At 38.2% G+C, this 22142-nt stretch overlaps 1 protein-coding gene across 4 annotated transcripts in view; it reads right to left on the bottom strand.

Annotated features, from left to right (window-relative positions):
• Positions 1 to 22142, bottom strand: part of cd2ap (CD2 associated protein) — a 98692-nt gene that overhangs the window by 31127 nt on the left and 45423 nt on the right. For all 4 annotated transcript variants that reach the window (XM_062957197.1, XM_062957213.1, XM_062957201.1 and 1 more), the window contains 8 exons: positions 21254 to 21441; positions 20732 to 20840; positions 19256 to 19350; positions 17643 to 17747; positions 10505 to 10541; positions 9989 to 10051; positions 6349 to 6508; positions 5301 to 5440 (listed from right to left, as the gene is read on the bottom strand). In XM_062957197.1, coding sequence (XP_062813267.1) covers positions 5301 to 5440; positions 6349 to 6508; positions 9989 to 10051; positions 10505 to 10541; positions 17643 to 17747; positions 19256 to 19350; positions 20732 to 20840; positions 21254 to 21441 — 897 coding nt within the window. The remainder of the gene's footprint in view (positions 1 to 5300; positions 5441 to 6348; positions 6509 to 9988; positions 10052 to 10504; positions 10542 to 17642; positions 17748 to 19255; positions 19351 to 20731; positions 20841 to 21253; positions 21442 to 22142) is intronic.

Below are 22142 nucleotides of genomic sequence, written 5' to 3'. Positions count from 1 at the left end.
GGTGGTTTCAACATCCTATAGTGATAGAAAGAAGTGTTTCTACCCTTGCGGAAAGACCAACATGGATTCACCTTTCTAGAAATTTTATCAAAGCAAGCTTTCATTTGTTTTCCTTTTAGCTTTGGCTAGTGTAGAAAATTAAACTAGCCAATTACAGCTTAGCAGCATGATGCACTAGACTTAACAGCAAGAGATATCAAAATCAAATTGTGATGGAGAAAACAATGTGAGGCATAAGAGGACAAATTGCTTTTGCATTTTTTGCTGAAGACTAACACTGAAGACAACACAAAAGAGACCAGCGAGCACAAGTTGAATTGTACCATTCCTCTCTTAGATAGTCATAATTTTAGTATAAAGTTAAAGGTAAAGGTTTCCCCTGATGTTAAGTCCAGTTGTGACCGACTCTGGGGGTTGGTGCTCATCTCCATTTCTAAGCCGAAGAGCCAGCGTTGTCCATAGACATCTCCAGATCATGTGGCCAGCATGACTGCATGGAGCGCTGTTACCTTCCTGCCAAAGCGGTACCTATTGATCTACTCACATTTGCATGTTTTCGAACTGCTAGGTTGACAGGAGCTGGGGCTAACAGTGGGCGCTCATTCCGCTCCCGAGATTTGAACCTGGGACCTTTTGGTCCGCAAGTTCAGCAGTTCAGCGCTTTAACACACTGTGCCACCAGGGGCCCCATTTTTAGTATAGCATAGCTTTAAAACACACAGCTGAAAACACTTTTAAGTTGAGGCAATGTTAGATTAGTATAAAACATCCAGCATAATAGATTCAATTACACAGAGCCATGAAGGGGATTAAAAAAACTCTTTAGGTTTAGAATCATAGAATAGAGTTGAAAGAGACTTCATGGGCCATCCAGTCCAACCTCCTGCCAAGAAGCAGGAAATCGCATTCAAAGTTTCATGAACTGAATCTAACAGTAGACTGAATCCCACAATTTTATGACACAGTGACAGGTGGATGCTGGCTTGGTAAAGCCTGGCTTCTTAAAGAAAAGTCCTGATTACAGTTTAGACAGGAAGGTAAGAAGGAAGGTAAGTAACTGACCATAAGGCCTAAATGATGTAGAACCATGTTGAAGAAAATAGTTTGCTCTGATGCAGAAAATATTGACAATCCCAGCAAATTCACGTTCAACAAAACGCTGAGCTATGTTCCAAAACATCTTGATATATTCTGCTAATATCACAACACATAGAACACCAAAATAAGATAAGAACTTCTCAACTAGACTACAGTGCATTTTTGTGCAGCCACTCTCAAAGACAACTTGGAAACTGAAGCAAGTGCAAATGGGCATTACAGTAATATGATATCCATCCAGGTATCATATAATACCCATCTGAAGAATTTGCACTGGCTCTCAATATGTTTCTGTTCTGAATTCAAAGTGTGACAAAAAACATTTAAACCCTATCGCTTGGAACCTCAATATCTCAGGGAGAAGCTCTCTTCATATATGACTAACAAATAATTGAGATCTACTGGAGAGGCCCTCACTGGTGTCATGGCAGTAGGGGAAATACATTGTGGGAGATAAGGGTGAGGGTAAAGTACAAAGTGATAGTTATAATCTTTAAAGCCCTGTAGGTTTGGATTCAGGTTACCTACAACAGGGCTTCTTAAACTTTTCCCACTTGTGACCATTTTACATCCCAGAATTTTTTGTGACTGCAGGTACATAGTATATAAAAAGGTAAAGGTTTCCCCTGACATTAAGTCCAGTCATGTCTGACTCTGGGGGTTGGTGCTCATCTTCATTTCTAAGCCGGAGAGCCGGCGTTGTCCATAGACACCTCCAAGGTCATGTGGCCGGCATGACTGCATGGAGCGCCGTTACCTTCCTGCCGGAGCAGTACCTATTGATCTACTCACATTGGCATGTTTTCGAACTGCTAGGTTGGCAGGAGCTGGAGCTAACAGCGGCCGCTCACGCCGCTCCCGGGGTTTGAACCTGGGACCTTTTGGTTTCCCGCTCAGTGCTTTAATGCACTTCGCCACCAGGGCTCACATAGTATATAAAAAGGTGTACAAATCAAACCTTTACTGATAATTAATCAGCATTTACAAGACTTGCTGACCAGGCTAATTTCCTTTTTATGAAATATAGCTGAAGCAATTTCTGCAATGTACACTGTAACTTTTTACTGTTGCTAATTTTTTTGTGCGCTAAATAGACCCCATTTGGAGCTGGGACCCATAATTTAAAAAGCAGTGACCACAGGATCACCATCTCCCATGTAAACACAGAGGTCCTCTAGAGGGGCATTTACTCCAACCAGTCAGAACCTGACTGGCAACCGTCACCCAGAGGCCCTTTTCATTGCCACGCCACCCTACTCATCTGTGGAATGACCTGCCAGAGGAGATTCAACAGCTAAACATGTTTTATTGCGTTTTAGGAAATTTTATAATTTTTACAATTTTACAATTGTGCCTCAAGCTGTGAGGAGAGGCACATAACAAATAAATAATAATAATAGTAGTAGGGGCTTATCCGCAGTGGAACCCCAAATATGGAATTCCCTCCTTCTGGATGCTCAACTGGCACCAACATTAGAATAATTTCAGAGCCAAGTTAAAACCTGGCTTTTCATTAAAGCCTTTGGGCCAAATTGTTTTGTAGCACAATTTATAGCTAAAATTACACTATGTAACACAATTATTGTTCCTAGGTTATAAATGTCATTTCCCAGTTGGTTCTATCATAAAAACATGGAAAAGATTTATAAAACTGCAAAAACTTTGTTTTTGTGGAACATTTTGCAGCTCGATGAATATTTTATTGAGTCTCAACCAATTCAACATAGTTTGTGGCAGCCACAAAAACAAGAGTTTTTGGAGTTTAACAACTACTTTCAAAGTAAGTACCGCATCATCAAACAGGAAATAACACTTTCAAACAAGGAACATATTTTTTTTCAAATTTTGTTAGCGTTATTCAGTATTGTTTTAACTAGTTTTAAATTGTCTGCTGTTAAACAAAGAAGCTGTTTAATATATTTTAATCATTAACATTTATTTATTTAAACTTATATGCCGCCACTCCCCTAGGGCTCGGGGCGGCTTACAAGAAAGGCTAAAATCTAACAATTTAAAAACATCTTTAAAATATCTTTAAAAAACATCTTAAAAACACTCCCCCAGGGCTCGGAGTGGCTTACAAAAATAGCTAAAATCTAAGCAATTTAAAAACAGCAATAGCGGAGATCAAAAGCCTGCCAAAACAAACTATTGTTTGTTGTTTTAAGCTGATTTTAATTGTTAGCTGCCCTGAGATCTTTGTATAAAAGAGACAATATAAATATTTCAATAAATAAATAAAGACAACAAATGTAATATAAACAGTTTGGAAACAGTGTTTTCTCCTTATTAGTATATTATATCATACCCTTCTGGCACTCAGTTGCTGCCACTGTAAATTTTCCTAGGAATTCTATATACAGTTGGATTATCACTTTGTTTGGGATGGAACCCTGAGCTTCCAACTGGCACTGTGTCATTAAATAAACTACTGAATTCAATTTTCTTAAAGAATGTATGAATGGGGTATTTCAAAATCCCATGTATCAAAGAAGTAAGGATCCAGAATGCATCAGTTTGTTATTTTCATCCTCTGTTTTGCTAATTTAAACAAGACCAAATATATCTATTCACACTAGTCTCAGGTTGGCACCACGTTGGTGACATACATGTACTTATGTCTCTTTTTAGATGGCGCATACAGACAGATATCTTTGTGCACCACCAAAAACCTCTACCTGGCTGCCAAACTCTTTCCCATATCCACCAGTAGCAGCAGCAACTTCCCCTGAACACTCAGCAGTGCACAGTTGATGTTTTGTGCTCGACCTGCTTGACACAGGCCCTCTGTTCCAATCCATGTATTACTTTATTTAGCTGCTATACTTCTCAAAACATTTTTCTTCTCAGCCGGTTCTTTAAAATATATGTTTATGATAAAGGGACAACTGAGAGCACTGAAACATTCCTTTCTATTCTAGATGTATGGAAAATTATTAAACTTCTGAAAGTAAAATAACACTTTTAGAAAATTTATTCTTCCCATTGACACACTGCTTTCTCACTTCTTGGATACTGTGGTTTTGATACAATTTTTCTTTTCTAACAGAGTGGGAATGCTTGTTTGTGTCTGAACGGGTTGTGTAGTGTGCCTACACAAAATATTGCAATCTAAGTCCTATATAGTGAATACTTATTTTTTAAAATTGAGAAAAAGATGTGTTTTTAAAAACAGTAGATTCTTTTGGATGCTGATGCTTTGGAAACTGGCTTAGAAAAATGGTTGAGAATCAGAATGACAGAAGATGAGCAGGAAAGAAAGTATTAGGCAACTGGTTGAAAATGAGAGGTTGGTAAATACATAAGAGTTGCTAGGGTTGCAGAGAAGGCATATATTTTTAGGAGGAAGGAATATGACAGACTTTGGAGACTGGGGAAAGCCAAAAGGTGATTGCAAGGAAGAAGGGGCTGAGTTGCAATATACTGATGTGAACCATTAAATGTTGATGTAAAGGCCTCAGTTGAACTACATAGCATCTCATCATTTATCCCACTTGTAGGCTGAGGAATACCATAATGAGGCAATTCTTGCAAGAGTCAAGTTCATGAATTCATACATTTCACAATTCACAAGTCCCAGAAATTCTGCAAAGTTTAAGAAACTGTAAACAAACTGCTGCCAAACAACTGTGTGTGTCCAATGGTTAGTTCCAACTACAATGTAGTCACTGAACCAACTGCAGAATTCTTCTTCAACACTTAGATAACTGCGACTTCAATGAATTTATTTAGTTGGAGTTAGCCACTGGATTTAGGCCATTGGTTTACTTTCTCGAACACTTGTACAACTATTGACAGGACAAACTTCTCTTTAAAAGTAACTATTTATCATGGCTAAAGTTTCTTCATTTTTCCCAATATTTTGCCATTTGCCTGTTCCCAGCTACCAACTTTAAACAAGAATGTTTTTTTCAGTGGTACACATTATTGTGGAATTTCCAAATTCTGTAATTTCATATGTTGAAACAATTCCCAAAACCACATGGATTCCCAATATCCCTGAGGATTAACCAAAGATTTATATTCCAATACGTCCACAATGGAAGCCCTGTTAGATGCTTGTAGTTTTAAAAAAAGAAGAATGGACTCAATCTCAGGGAAGTTTATGCAATAGAAATAGTTATGAACATACCAACGAAGTCTTTCTTCTTTATTATAATATGATAAGAGTGGATTTCCCAAATTATATACATTTAAAATACCTGTTTCTTTCATATTCTTTATTGCAACTGAGTCCACCTCTACTGATTTAGGTCTCAATGGTAACTGCTCAGAATCTTTAAGTTTTGTTGTAGGTTCAATTTCAGATTTTGGTCGCCAGGAAACAATGTCTCCATTTGTTCTATATTTGAGGGGGAAAAGAAAGAAACATCTGTAATGTATTTGTTACTGAATATATAAAGGTATCCAATCAGCAAAGAAAAATGTCTCTATAAATGCTCTATGTACAAGCTTTCACAAAACAAGAAGATACCTCAGATGTCATGGACCAGCCCAGGAATCTAAATGGTTTCCCTGGTCCCAACCTCTATTATTTAGTTTGCCTTAATCATAGCTTTCCATAAAGCAAACAAACAACAAATGATGGTTAATACTGCCTCCAGAACATAGTCTGCAAGCAGCTTCAAGGTATGATTTCAACCCAAAATTTGATGGAACAATCATAACAGTAGGATAAACTGATTGTAACTGCAGAAAGCACAGCAGGGAACCCAATCTTGAAAGAAAATATGAAAGTCTGCAGCATCTATTCAAAATTTTGAAATCAGACAGGTCAGGTTCAATTCAAGTTTTATCCTAGTGAAATATTAGAGGACTCAGCAATACACACGTTTTGTTTTTTTTAACACATGGCCACAACTTGGTTTTAGCTAGGAAATAAGGAAACCACACACACACCTCTCATCTTTCTGCACCCTACCACAAGCAACTTCCATTCATCTCATTCTCCTTACCACTAGTAGCAGCTGGTAAACCTCAGAAAACAGATTTCACTTCATATGAATTTCCTGCTGCTCTGGGAGCTCAAGAAGAAAGGGGCAATTGCCTCTTGTTCACAACTCTACTAGCTAGTATATTTATTTGTGAAGCAATCGCAACATCCTCAACTGACTTTTAGTTGGAAGTCACCATAATTTAAAACCTGTTTGCATATGAAAAGTCTTACGTAGAAACACAGCAGAATTCTGTTACTGTAAAATTCCAAATAAAATCTAATAATCCAATTGTCTAACCCACAGATACACGTACTTTGACACTGGCGGCTGTGAAACTGGTTTCTCTGGCAATTTTGGATGCAGAATCCCAGGTCTTAAGATGTTATTGACTTTGTTTGGAGGGATAGGCTTTTTGGGAGGTACTTGAGGAGCTACTGGTTTAGATCCTTTCTGATCCAAAGCAGCTTTTTCATCTGGGAAATAAAATATGAGAAACATTTGTAAGCACTATTAGGTAGCTCCATTATGATCAATCTCAAATCAAGCTGTTTTTTAAAAGTATCACAACTGGCTTCATGCAACATGATTTTTGAAAAGTAACACTTGAGACATATTCATTGCGTATGTCAGAAATTATGCACAGGATTAATATGAAAAGATAGTAATCCTGGAAAAAAGTTAAAAGCACCAGAAAAGGGAAAGATCCAATAAAGGAAGCCACAGTCCTGAGTTTGCAAGGGCTGGATAATGACTGAGGATCTTAGAGAACTATTATTCATAGGATTGTCATAATAAATTCTTGCTACGGGGACTGAAATTGATCTTCAGAGACCTAGGGAAGTCTACATTTGATTCCATGTCATCATTCATAAAAAAAAGAATACAAGCAAATCATTAGGATTATCATAGTAATATTATTAAAACAAGGTGTTCAACGCGAGCCATGGAAGGGATTCATTTCATACTTTTACACTAAAATAACTTTTTATAGAGAGAAAGAATTTTTGTTTTCCTTACCACGACAAGTGCATGTAGAGGATAAATGCAATGTCCACATATGAATATGACTTTACACTTTGTGATATCTGTCTGAATGTATTCATTGTCTTCTACACTCTTTGAACAGAGGCAGCATTGCTTGACTGAGTGTTAGACTCCAGCAGACCAAGACTCAATTTCTAAGACATAGAAACCTATTAGGTGACCTTGGACAAGTCACTCTCTCTCAGCCTTAGAAGAAGGCAATGAAACCTACAAACTAGCTGGAATGAACAAACTGGCTATGCTGATTAAGGAAAATTTTTGATTAAACTTCAAGAAAGATGGAACTTGATAATCACTTTTCAAAACAATGACGGGGGCAAATTTCGCTTGTAAGGTTTATGAATTAGAAGAATGTTATTAAAAGAAGAAGTGCTGTTAAAAAGTGTTATTTAAAGAGAGCAGAATAATAAGGGATGAAAACCATCAGATTGTGAATGAGAGGTTCATCGAACTGCTTCATTGCCTGTCAGTGTAGTTTGTGTGTGTATATCAACATAGATGTGTGGATTTGTTTCCAATTTCATGTTATAGTTTGTTGCATTAGCTATTTAGTTAGCTGAATTGTTTTAGCATCATATATAACATAATCAAAATTCTGTATTTTTTGTATTGTTATTGCTTCTTATTTATTTTTATTTTGAATGAAAAGAAAAATTCATTCTGAACACAACTTGTCAAGTAAACTACATAATATGTTTGCCTTAGACCTGTCATAAGTTGGAAATTACCTGAAGGCACTCAAAATACAAAAATAGCATTAAAATACCTACAGGCCTTAAATATTCATAGATACAGTAGAGTTCCGGTTATCCGACTTCCGCTTATCCGACACACTGTATTATTCGATGTGCCGCCGGGGCTTGGCAAGGAGGGAAGGGACTTTTGCACACCATGCATGGAGGAGCCCCTCCAGGGGATGCAGAGGGGGAGGCCAAACTCGAGGGACGCCTTTGAGCAACTTTTGAAACTGAGGCCATGGGAAGTTGCCTCGAGGGAGGCAGGCTCCGAAGGAACTTTTAATGGAAGCTTTATTCTCCCCGCGCCTCGCTTGCTCACCTTTGAGGAGCTCAGAGGCTACCACCAGGTGCTCCGAGGCAGTGGACAGCAGCGCGGGCTCCTTGCGGAAAAGAGTGTGGAGCTGCGAGGAGGCGCAGAAGCCTCCTGCCGCTGCATCTGCCTCCCCCTCTACCGCCGTCTCCTCCTTCGCATCCTCCTGGGGCAGCCCGAGGAAGAGGGAGAGAAAAGTTTTCCTCCCTCTTTCGAGCTCCCTCCAGCTCAGCAGCACTCCCTTCCTTGGGCTGCCCCAGGAAGATGCGAAGGAGGAGGCGGCGGCGGAGGGGGAGGCAGACGCAGCAGCAGAGGCAGCCATGAGCGCGGCTTCCCGTGCCTCCTCGCAGCTCCGCGCTCTCTTCTGCATGGAGCCTGCCCCGCCATTCACCGCCCCAGAGCAACTGGTGGGAGCCTCCGAGCTCCCACCTCCGAGCAAGTGAGGTGCGGGGAGAATAAAACCTCCATTAAAACTTCCTTCAGAGCCTGCCTCCCTCGAGGCACCTGTCCACAACCTCAGTTTCAAAAGTTGCTCAAAAGCGTCTCTCGAATTTGGCCTCCCCCTCTGCACCCCCTGGAGGGTTTCCTCCATGCATGGTGTGCAAAAGTCCCTTCCCTCCTGGCCAAGCCGTGAGCTTGGAGCCTTAGGGCCTCCCTATTATCCAACAGTTTCGGTTATCCAACATTGGGCCCGCCCCTTTATGTCGGATAACCGGAACTCTACTATACTTAAGAAGGCACTAAAATACCCACAGGATGAAACACATTAGACTTTTCTCCATCATTTTTCACTATTCTGAGATAAGCCTCCTCTCCTCTCTATGGATTCTTTTAGGTCACTTCCGATTTTTATTCTTTCTTCGAAAATATATTGCTTGGGTGTAGTAAGATTGGCGATTTAATATTCAGAGTCCTCATTTGTTGTACTTGCTCATCTATCCAGTAGTTATTTTGTAATACAAAGCTCTCCTCTCCAGATGTGGGTGAACTACAATTCCCATCATCATCTATCAACCTTCCTCCTCCCAAAACCCTGCTAGTATTTTAAGTTGGTCATGATGGGTATGTGTGCCAAGACTGCTCTAGTTCCCTCATCACTGGGGCTCACGGTGGTCTCTACATGTGGGTGAACTGCAACTGCCATCATCCAGAGTCAATCCCAAACCCCACCACTATTTAAGGTTGGTTGTGATGGGTATATGTGAGAAGTTTGGTCCAGATCCATTGTTGGTAGGATTCATGTGGCTCTCCAGATGTGGGTATACTATAACACCCATCATCCTCTATCAGCCTTACTCCCAAACTCCATTGTGTTTGAATCATGATGGGTACATATGCAAAGTTTGGTCCAGATCCATCAAACCATCTAGGAGCCTTTGTGAATCAAACATACATATAAATAAACATTTACTTTAGATAGACAGATAAATAATGGAAAGTCTTCCCAAATCCTAATGATAAGTACTGTATAAGTGATCATGGTCATAATTTCAAGAATAAGATGCCAGTGGAATAGCAGTCCCTTTGTGGTAAATTGCCATCTTTCGTTGGCTACATGTCTCAAGGGGGTCAAAAACATTAATCAGAAGTTTGACAAAGTTCTAATCAGAACAGAGATACAGTAAACTTTGAAATGAAAAACTGTTCTTCCATGTGGGCTGAATGAGAAACTTTCGTAACTAGGTTATATCTTCTTTTTCTTTGACAAGCCTAAGGTATTTAGAAATAATAATCTATTCCAGAAAGGACTGACAGCCATTTCCTGCAAGTAAGTTTTTAAATTGTCCTCCATTAAAAAAACAAAACAAAACAAGACAACACATCAGTACTACTGCTTGATAACATTCATCAACTGCTCTTACCTTTTTCTTCATTCTTAAGAAGAGGTAACTTTTTCTCTCCAGATGGAAGCTCTGGTTTTGAACCTGAAGGCCAATCATGAACATAGAAATTACACTGCACTACTGTATTAAGAAACAATAATAATTGTTTACTGTTAAATATATCATATATGCCCACCAGAACTGACCCTCATACAGCGTTTATAAAGATACCAGGAATTGATTAATTGCCCAAATAGGGACATTCTTTGGATAATTATTCCAAAAAATGAATTATCTTGGCTGTAGCCTGACTCAAGTATGCCAAACCCAAGCTAATCTGGGGTGGTACTCACAGATCTCAACCACCTAAACATTTTATCTCTAAATGCACTTAACAGTGCATTTTCTATTAAACTGAAGGGCAAGATGTTAAAAAAGGTCATGTGTGTATCTCCATGAGCAACATGGGTCGAAGTGTTCTTCACATATACAAATTAAACAAGGTTCAAGCCATGTTTTCCTCTTTTGCTATCTCATAAAATCCAGTTTAATTACCTGGACATTTTGTAGGAGGTGGTGGTTTCTTTGGCTTCTGCAATGAGAGTAAAATGTTAGTAACTAAGAAAGTTTGATTATTTCTTAGAATTTCAGAATGTTACACTGAATTAAGACACTCATCCACAGATGTATCCAACAGCTCTGTTTCTATATTTGGAGGTGATCTATGCTAGAATAATGAGTAGATCTCTGCGCATATGAGTTTCTAAATACATACAAACATCCAGGCTTCTGGATGTACCCTAGCAGATGCCATCATCAGCTACCATAGCAAATCGGAGATAGAAAGAGAAGAAGAAAGCAGTTTGGGCAATCCATCCTCTATTTCTTTTCCTCCTAATACCATTATCTCTCACTTACCAATTTCTTCCTCCCCATAAGAGAGGCTTTTGCTCCCTCCTTTGAGTAATATTAATGCCTGCAATCCAGGTTGGCCCCATGGTTCCACTTCACTCCCTTACCATCAAAATCCTTCCTTGTATCTGGTACTCTTGTACAGGTAACTACTGTACTGGGCAATTGGTATGCTGATTAATAGGTTCATTGCCTTGTTAATTATTACTCTCTCAACAACAGTTTATTGATTAGCCAGTTGGCCTTATCAAGGACAGACAATACAAAAACAACATACAACATACATCTAGTCCACTTAAAATAAAATACAGATATTCAGGTGTCTGCCTGCTTGGTGCCAATGTAGTTTAGCTAAAGATCTATGCATCAACTATCATCGTCTCCCATACACTGCACCCCAATCTGATCTATGTACTCTGATCTCCTTTTAGCAGCTTTAAACAAATACAGGGGCACTTTTGTTGTCAGAGTGGGGTTATAACCGGCCAACAAAAATGAAGTTTTGGCCTCAATAACCCAGCTTGTTTTATTACTAATAAAAGGCCATAAGTATTATTTCCTTTTTTTCATATAGGTGACAGTTATGCAAAATGTGGTTCAAATTTTCGACTTCAGGGCTGCCATAAATACATAATCTTTCTTCATATGGGATATGATTGAATCTATACACACAAACGATTGTCTATGTACAAAGAAAATGTGTCCAAATGACATATATTATTACAGTTCCCCGTACAAAGCTCAATTTGGCCGTACCCGACAAAATGAAAAGGAGCAACAGCTCTAACACACAAGTTGTTCAAGTCTGGTATTGGTTCCAATACATATAGGCTTCAGGGATACAGTCAATGAAAATATCTTCCAAACAGATGGTTGGTCGTGTTGCTGTATACTGGATTAAAGAAAATAATGATGGAGCACCGCTCTCAAAAAAGTCTTCAAAAGTAAAGTCCAAATAAAGTCCCAAGTCTACAGGGGTCCCGGGTATTTTTGACCCTGTTTCAGGAAAAACCCCTTCTTCAGGAGTTGTTAAACTCAGCAACAATGAATTTCTATCTAAAACAAAACAAAGAGTAACAAGTATTTTACCAGCAGTATTAACAGAAGTAAAGGTAACCCATATAACAGTATTATACTTACATAGTGCTAAATGCTTTCACTGAGTGACTCTGCTTGTGGTGATTTCAACTGCGAGTAATTCTGGAGGTTCATTCAAAGGTTTTTAAAGAGTACTTGAAGGTTTAAAGGAAACAGCTAAAATTAAGTGATTCATTAAGTCCCTGAGGGGAAAAGGTTTTAAACTTAAAGATCCAGTACATTTCCCTTTGGGATAATAGTTTTTCCAAGTCCATGAAAGGTTTTTGAGAGATGCATTCCAGAGCACAAAATTTAAATGAGGTAGATGAATGTTTGTATTGGGTGAAGTGTGAATATAAAGGAGATTCTGTAGATAAATTTTTGATTCTGGATTTATCTTCAGAGATTCTGATTCTCAAGGACCTGTTGTTTTTCCGATATACCAGAGATCACAGTCACATGTCAAGAGGTAGATTACATTGCTGCTATTACAAGTAGAAAAATGTTTTAGTGTGGTGCCCACTTTGTTCCGATGATTATATATGATTATATATCTCCTTAGTCTTCCAAGATTGAGGACAACACTTACAGTGACCACAAGGATAATGGCCTCTCAGGGTGCTCTTCGGTGTACTAATGGGAGTGATTAAATCTGTATAGATTAAATATTCTCTAATATTTTTAGTACGCCTGTTTCCAAAAATAGGTAATTTATCACAACCTGAAATATCTTGAAGAAGATGCCAGTGCTTTTTTTAATTTGGATTATGTGTTTGGAGTAATGAATCACTTAATTTTAGCTGTTTCCTTTAAACCTTCAAGTACTCTTTAAATACCTTTGAATGAACCTCCAGAATTACTCGCAGTTGAAATCACCACAAGCAGAGTCACTCAGTGAAAGCATTTAGCACTATGTAAGTATAATACTGTTATATGGGTTACCTTTACTTCTGTTAATACTGCTGGTAAAATACTTGTTACTCTATGTTTTGTTTTAGATAGAAATTCATTGTTGCTGAGTTTAACAACTCCTGAAGAAAGGGTTTTTCCCTGAAACAGGGTCAAAAATACCCGGGACCCCTGTAGACTTGGGACTTTATTTGGACTTTACTTTTGAAGACTTTTTTGAGAGTGGTGCTCCATCATTATTTTCTTCAATCCAGTATACAGCAACACGACCAACCATCTGTTTGGAAGATATTTTCATTGACTGTATCCCTGAAGCCTATATGTATTGGAACCAATACCAGACTTGAACAACTTGTGTGTTAGAGCTGTTGCTCCTTTTCATTTTGTCGGGTACGGCCAAATTGAGCTTTGTACGGGGAACTGTAACAATATATGTCATTTGGACACATTTTCTTTGTACATAGACAATCGTTTGTGTGTATAGATACTTTACAAGTATTCTGGGACTTTGTATAATATGATTGAATCTGCCATGTCTCTCCAAGGACTCCATTTGTTCGAATCTTGCCCTAGTGAAAGTGATTCTTAGGTGTCTTGGCATATCTGCTTTTAGGTACAGAGCCCTCTGGAAATTACGCTTAAAGCATCCTAATCACTTCAGGTGGCTATGTCTTTTTGGGTTTCAATATCTAGGATTCTTTGGATTACTGTCCTTTTTTCGGCATCCCTATTCTGGTCTGATGAAGTAATTTGTAATCCGCAGGTGCAAAGAAACCTTGATAGTTTGTTCTGCCCAGGAGTCTTGGTTAAAGCCATTATATTGTTCTAAGAAGCACAATTTTGACAGTCTGTTGTTTTAAAGATTTTTTATTTTAGACTAGTAGTTAAATGCCCTGATTTTGGCGAGACCTTCGATAGAATGTATTTCTAACTTTGCTCTAACTGCGGCAGCGGTGGTCTTAGCATCAACGCCAAGTATCTGTCTTAAAATTTTTGATTGTGTTTGTTCTAGTATTGGTAGTTTGCTTAGGCCCCAGATTTCTGCTCCATATAGTATCATGGGGAGGATTTTTGCTTTATAAACTTTGATTATTGAAGTTAAAGAGCCAGGATATCTGTGGGTTAGCAGTCTTGCCAGTGTGTTGGAGCGTGCCCTAGTTTTGATCGCACAAGACTGAGAATGTGTCAGCCAAGAGCCAGTCTCTGAATATACTAAGCCTTGATATTTAAATGAGCTAACCTGTTCTATATACTCTGCATCTAGAACCCATTTGTATCTAGATGGGCTTACCGAACACCATAATTTTTGACTTGGTTTTGTTTATTGTCAGCTCGTTTTTGTGGGTGTAGATGTTAAGTAAATCAGTAATCTTTGTAAACCTATTTGGGTATTAGACATCAGAACCATGTCATCCGCATATAGAAGAGTATTTATGTGTCTGTTACCAATTATAGGCATATGGACCTCGGAGCTGCTGAGGTGGTCTGGCAGGTCATTGATATAAAGGTTGAAAAGTAAAGGAGCTAATAAATAGCCTTGTCTTACACCTTTGCAGGAGTCAATTCTCTTTGTCAAGGCACCACTGATTCCCGTCCTAACCTGGATATGGTTGTTGGAGTATAAACTTTTGATCAGGAGTAGTAATCTACGGTCTATTCCATGTACTGTTAGTTTTTGCCAGAGGAGCTCTCTGTTGATGCTGTCAAAGGCTGCTTTTAGATCAATGAAAGCAACATAAAGTCTACTCTTTCTTTTTAGATGTTTATATATTAGGTGGTTTAAGATAAAACAGTTATCCATGGTGGATCTTCCTGATATGAAGCCGGCTTGTTCTTCTGATAGGATTTTATTTTCATATTCCCAAAGCTCTAATTTAGAAATAAGTACTTTAGAGTAGATTTTGGCCACTATATCTATTAGGCTGATAGGTCTGTAGTTTTTTGGATCTTTTTTGCACCCTTTTTTGTAAATAGGGATAATTATTGCCAATTTCCAACCTGTAGGAATGTTGGCAGTGTTATTTATGTGATTACATAGACCTGCTATTAGGAGGGCCAACCAGTCAGGGTTGGATTTAAATAACTCTGGTGGTAAAAAGTCTTCTCCAGGAGCTTTATTGTTGTTAAGGCTTTCAATTATACTCTTTATTTCCTGTACAGTAGTCAGGGGCCAGTCTGGCAGATTTTTGGGGCTGTCTATACTAGGAATAAGATATTTCTTTGGAAGGGACGAAGGGGGCAAACAGTTGTGAAAAGTAGATCTCCCAATTCGCTGCAGGAATAGGGGCATCAAATGCATATTTCCTTTCTTTAAGAATTCCAGCTACTGAATTCCAGAAGAGGACTGTGTTCCTCCCTTTAGCAGGGAGTTCTAGCTCATTCCAGATGGATATTGAATGGGTTTTCTTTTTTGCTCTAGTGGTTTGCTTATATTTCCTTCTCAGTTCTAACATATTGTTATGTATAGGCTTAGATTGAGACCCCTTTCTCATTAGGCTCTTAAGTCTTTTCCTAATGGATTGGCAGTATCGAACCAATCTGCTCTATATCTTTTGGTAATTGATGGGGTAGCGTTCTCAGTTAAATGGTTTTTTAGTTGGCCGCATATATTCTCTAACACCGAGTTAACTGCCATCCAATCGGATGAGGGGGTTTGCATTGTAGCTGACCAATGAGCAAAGTCTGAGGAATTAAGGGACTTATTTATCTCCATCAGTGTTGACCTTATGCCACCTGATTCTTTTGTTTAGTTGTACCTCGGTGTTGTTTGTAATCCATTGATCCAACTCATTAGTAAATCTAAGGTCCGATGGTACCCTGATCTTAACACTGACTGGTTGATGATCACTTGTTAATTATTAAATTATAACCACCATATTAAAAATAGTGCCTTTTAAAAAAAGAATAAAATAATAATCTAATATTATGCTGATTACACACTCAGTTGCTAAATTTCACAATACACTAGTGCTCTACTATATATTTGCTATTTTGCTGTTTTCTCCAAGGAAAGTAGCAACCACCCTCAGTAAGAATTTGCATGCTTTGAAATTGTTTCTGACTTATGGTGACCCTATGGTAAACTCAGCACAGGGTATTCTTGGCAAGATTTGTTCAGAGGCTTCCTCTGAGGTTGAGAGTGTGACTTGCCCAGGGTCTGCCAACCAGTTTTCATGGCCAAAAAGGATTAAAACCTTGGTTCCCAGAGACATAGTCCAGTGCTCAAATCACTTCACACATTGGTTCTTATAGTGAGGATATCACAGACTTGTTAATACATTCATTAATCAGAATTAACCATAGGGGATTATCATAAAATACCATGGAAGACCTGTCATCTAAATGAAGCCTTAGCAGATGAACACATCCATCTTATAATGGTTCGTGAATGTGTGTACTTGAGAATTATTGCAAAGTAGCTGAGGCATGTTCCTGTCAGTGAACAGATTCATGACATAATTAACAATTCCCTGCAAATGGAGAAAACCTTGATTTAGTCTTAGGACTGCCTTATTGCCATGAAAGACCCAGAGCTCAGTAGCTAAGTACATGAGTTTTGGTCACAAAAGTTCTCAGGTTCAGCATGGTTATAATTGGTCTGATGTGTCTCATACATCTGACTATTTCTAGATTTGCAAAGGGATCTATCAGAGGTCTTCCAAAGACCTGGTTACTCTTTGAAAGGCTGTCTTCTGCAGTATCCACTCTGATTTGTGTTTATGGTTGTCTTGCTGAGCCAATCTACTATAGTATTTGATATTCTTGTTAGATGTTTTGCTTTGACAGATCTCATGTGCTGTTTGGTTAAACACATTATTTCCATAGTTCCCTGTTTATATTATGTTGTTACTTCTCAGAGTAGGATACATCTCTTCTGGGCATCCTGTGGGAATGTCAGGAGGAGCAGCTTAAGAAATAATGAGCTTATGCTCCATTCTGTTGTGCTATGCCATGCGCACAATCCCACTTGATTGTTCCTGAATAGCTCCATCTGGACTGGCTGTCATGAGTCAAGTTAATGATATGTTCTAGTATCTGCAAGATTATGTCTGCTCAGGTGATCTTGGCCATTCACCAGCCACGTTGAATTAAAATATATAGCTGTATATTAAACTAGTGGCCTAAATAATACCCAAAAGGCATCAGATTGTGTCTGACCTTGGAAAATAAGCCGGTGAGTATTTGGCTGGGAGACAGCCAACAAATGCCTGGTGTTGGAAACACTGTTTCAGAGGAAGAAACCAGTAAAACCACATCTGAGTGTTCCTTGCCTAACAAAACACGATTCATGGGTTGACATGAATCAAGAAGGGGTGTCAAGGGACGTGCACATACACAAATATAAAACTATTTTCTGAGAAAGGGATAGGGAACCTCAGGGCCAGAGAACAAATCTGCAGCCCTAGTTGGGTCCACTGGAACATCCCAAAGAATCAAACTCGCTTCCCCATGACACCATGTTAGTGGGTATGCCACCGTTTCTAACTTCCTTCTCCTGCAATCCCCCCAATTGTAAAAGGTTAAAAGGTCTCTCCTGGCTGGTGGTAATAAGAGAATCCAGTTAAAATATGCTGATATTTTGGGTCCTGTGCTTTTTGTCTCCTGAAAACTTAATTGAAATTGAATTCAAGTTGAAACAGGTTCCCCATTTTGGTCCTAAGGGCTAAGATAAAAAAAAAGAAAAGAAAAGAAAAAAAGAGAGAGAGAGAGAGAGAAAGGATGCAAGACACAAATTCTTTATCAGATTATAAAAAACATTTCCATAGGGTCTTCAAAATAGTTAGTGAGAACTTACAGGGAAATCTTTATCCAGTTCAGTAATCTGAAAGGCAAAATTGTCTGGAAAAACCCCTTCTTTGCCATTGAGCTCGCCTTTCCACCATCCTGAATCTCCAGTGTTCTAGAACAAACAGAGCTTTTTAAAAGGAAAAATAAAAACCAGTTGCAGCATACACACGTATTTCAGACAATTTTCTCTCTGTCTCCCAACATAAAGCAACACAACACTATAGGTCAAAATCCAAATAAACATAAACAAATAAATAAATACACCTTCTTCCCCCTTACCACTTTCCCTGCAACACTCTGTGTAAAAGCCAACCCCTGAAAGATTTCATAGCCCCTCATAACTGGCTTTGGGGCACATGGAAAGAAATAATCCTTATTCCATGGGACCCCCCTCCCGTCTGCTAGTTATAGATACAGTTGAATTAGAAACATAACAACTGGTTTCTTCTAGGTGTTTTAGACAATGGTACACATCTCATAAAGCTCCATCAATTTTAGGGAACCAAAAATGAGTCCCACATCTAGTGCAGAATGGTTCCTTAATCATAAGCATTTAAGGTAGCAGTGAGTTCACAAAATAGTCATTAGTATTCTTTAGAATCTTAGGTGTATTACAGATCATTCTTACTCATCCATATCAGTGCATTAACATGTTAACTTGAGTTCATAACAGGTATGTAACCCTTGGGTTATTTTGTTCTTGTATTTAAAATAAAGCATTCAAAAAGATTTTTCACTGCTATGAAAGTTTTTTAAAATTGGGCTCTTGCGTATTTTTCATTAATTTTGTTGCATTTCAGAAGGTTTTGAATCAATATTTTGAAATATTTTCATTTATAAAATGTACAGTTTTGTGAAAACTATGGTGCTTTGTGTAATGAGAAGGCACTATTGTTTTAATTGTATTAATTTTAATCCAATTTTATCTCATGTTTATGTTTTATGTTTTAAGGCACTGTATAAGTGTCGGTTGTGAGCTGCCTTGAATCCCCCTAGGGGTAGAGAAAGGCAGGATATAAATAAGGTAAATAAATAAATAAATAAGGTATTTGGTCTTTTTATTTTACAGAGGTAAAAATCTCTTCAAGGTTATTCTGTTGAAAAATAATTTCTTATCAAGGATGAGAATATGTACAAAATCCTTTATACGGTATCTTTAGTCCATAATACTTAGACATTTCCATCTCAAATGCTCCTCTGCACAAAATAAACTCCTTTCATAAGCTCAGCTACTTCAGGCCATGCTGGACTTCCTTGCCTTGTACAATTTGTACAACTGTGTTTGTGTATGTGTATAGTTGTATGTGTGCATGCACACACACTTGCTCACAAGATGGCGCTAGACAAAAAGTATTACTTTTTTTCTGAATCATTCAGACCAGCAAGAAGAAATGGAAGAAAAACTCAATACAAATATGCTTTTTATCAAACATCCTACATGATTTTACCCATAGACATACATGGTGCTATTTAGAATTAAAAACAGTCATTTCTTATTAGCTTAAGCAGTCTGTATCTATCTTGACTGGACCAATCAGCATATTTTACTTATGAATGCTCTATTTTGATTTGATTAGTTGTAATGGAACAAAGTGTTCCAATTAGAATATGGACTCTTACCTTACTTATTATCTGGATAATATCACCTTCCTTAAAATTAAGTTCATCCTCATTGGTACCTTCATAGGCATGCAAGGCTTTGCAATACTCCTTAGCTGAAAGGACAAGGTTATGTGTGTTATGCATGCTTTGCACATTTCAAATGTTTTATAAATGCAATTATTCAGAGATCTCCAATAAGACATTTGGGGGGAAACTTGTTAACAGACTATGCTTAATTGGAATTATAATGTAAAATTATTAAAAACACAAAACTTTAACATAAATTATTTTTTAATCCATGACTTGATTTGCTGCTCATGTTAGCACCAAAGTGATAAGGAATGCGTAGAGCATAAACTGTATGCTCACCAGACAAAGCAGTTTTAATTAAATAAGCAAGAGAGAAGTGCTAGGAGGAAAGCCAGGATTTATGAGCAGTTCCCATAAGACACAGAAGTGAGGACTGGAGTGGTAGCAGTAAACAACACAACTGTGGTTCACAGCAGATAAGCAAACTGACTAACTGTTAATTTGAAGGAGCTGCTATGATGACATGACATATGCACAAACTGTCTAATTCCAAAGGGAAAAATTTATTAGTAACACAGTAACCAATCATGAAGGGTCTAAAACAGTGGTTCTCAACCTGTGGGTCCCCAGGTGTTTTGGCCTACAACTCCCAGAAATCCCAGCCAGTTTACCAGCTGTTGAAGGCCAAAACATCTGGGGACCCACAGGCTGAGAACCACTGGTCTAAAGTGCAAGAATATGTGTGTGCTGCCTGGAAAAATCAAAAAAGAAAGCCTGAGTACTTGGCATAAGGTGAAGTGGTTTGTTTTAATATTACAGGTTGGGCATCCTACATAAGCATATACATAATGAGATATATTAGAGATGGGGCCTAAGTCTAAAAAGGCATTCTCTTATATTGCATATACACTTTATACACAATATTTTAATAGTTTTCTGCATGAAACACAATTAGGCCTCTTCTGCCCTGCCATATAATCCAGATTATCTGCTTTGAACTGGATTATATGAGGCTACACTGCCATATAACCAAATTCAAATTAGATGATCTGGATTTTATGTATCAGTACAGATGGGGCCTTACTGTCCACTGAACCACTAGAAAGCAAATGTGTCACAGGACACTATGGAGGGAACATAATTCTTCACCAGAGAGAGAAACAATAAGACACTCTCATAGGCCCCTTCTACACTGCCATATAATCCAGATTATCAAAGCAGACAACCCACATTATCTGCTTTGAACTGGATTGTATGAGTCTACACTGCCATATAATCCCATTCGAAGCAGATCATCTGAATTTTATAAGGCAGTGTAGAAGGGGCCCTAGATCCTGTGAAACTATGTGAGAAAAGCCAGGATTTCTTAAGAATACAAATCAAAACATGAAATATGAACTTTTAAAATTGTTTTATATTGAAAAGTGCAGAATAACATGCAGAGACAAAATAAAATAGTCACACCTTTCTGTTTGTTTTCAGATTCTGCTTTTGTTACCTCTGTTGTCACTTCAGATTTCATAACACCAGAAAATTGTGTTACTTTTGGTCCAGATGAATGTGTGGGTGATGGCTACACAAGAAATATAAAGATAAATACACATTTGATATGTGTGACTCTTACATGTATTTACCATACATGATAATTAATTATGCAGCAAATGACTTGGTTTCACTATTCAGAAGATCAACTACATTTTAGAAGTGGATAAACTGTTAACTGTTTCTATGCAGACAATAAATAGAATACTGAAGGATGGTTTACTATGGCTGATGTTATCAGTGAAGCAACATTCTTAAAAAGTGTTAGAATAAAGCTACTCAGAAACCATTTCAGGAGAAAGGCAGGGTATAAATAACAATAATTATTATTTTACTTTGGTTATAAAAACAGAAGACATAGGATGAAATATCCGCTGCTTATAAACAACCAATGTTATGTTTTGAAAAATATGACATTTTAGACAAGAAGAAAATATAAATTACTTTATCCTGCTTCTTCTCTTCTGAATCATTACTGGACAGTCTTGTTTTAAGTTTTACTGAGCCATCTTTGAAAATATCGCCAAACCCTACTCCTCTGATTTTCTTTGGTTGTGCTATTGGTGCAGGTCCGGGCTCACTGCCATTTCCTGGTGAAGTCAGAGGAGAGGGAGGGCCCGCAAAAACAGACTCTGGAAAGATGGAAGACAGTAGCCTTAGAATACGCTGTTAAGGGGGGGGCACATTAATATGTGGATTGGATTTACCAAATGCAGTCCAGTTTCTGTTTATTCCTGATTGGGCAGAAGGCTCTACCAGCACAGTTATGTTGGATCCCATGTTTCCTATTTCTGTTACTAAAATAGTTCACTCACCTGTGTCATTAGATAAAGGGTGCATTGACATTGTAGAATTAATGCAGACTGATACCATCTTAAGTGCCATGGCTCAATGCTATGGAATCATGGGAGTTGTAGTTTGGTGAGTTACCAACATCCTTTGGTAAAAAATGCTAAAGGTCATGGTAAAACTACAACTCTCATGATTCCACAGCATTGAGCGATGGCAGTTAAAGTGATGCCAAACTGTATTAATTCTAAAGTATACAGGCACTTCAAGAGGGGGGAAAGATAGGAGAAGGTGGTAGCAGGGGTATCATTCTTTCATAGCAGAACAAGAAGAGAACAGATGCTGGGAGAAGATAATAGTGGGTGGGAGGAGGGGGGGAAGTTTGCTACTCTTGATGGGCTACTTTGAGCCAGCTTTTTTTGACTTCCTAGCTCTAAGAGATCTTCAGAATCAAGGCACCAGGAGGAGTGATATGGAAAGCTTTCTATGTCATTGCACAAAATTCCCATAGTACTTTGGATCATAGGATGTCTGAGGTTAAGCT

Source organism: Anolis carolinensis, chromosome 1 (assembly GCF_035594765.1).
Source record: "Anolis carolinensis isolate JA03-04 chromosome 1, rAnoCar3.1.pri, whole genome shotgun sequence".
Classification (NCBI taxonomy): Eukaryota; Metazoa; Chordata; class Lepidosauria; order Squamata; family Dactyloidae; genus Anolis; species Anolis carolinensis.
Note: the sequence above shows the minus strand (reverse complement) of the source record. Positions and strands in the feature narration are given on the sequence as shown.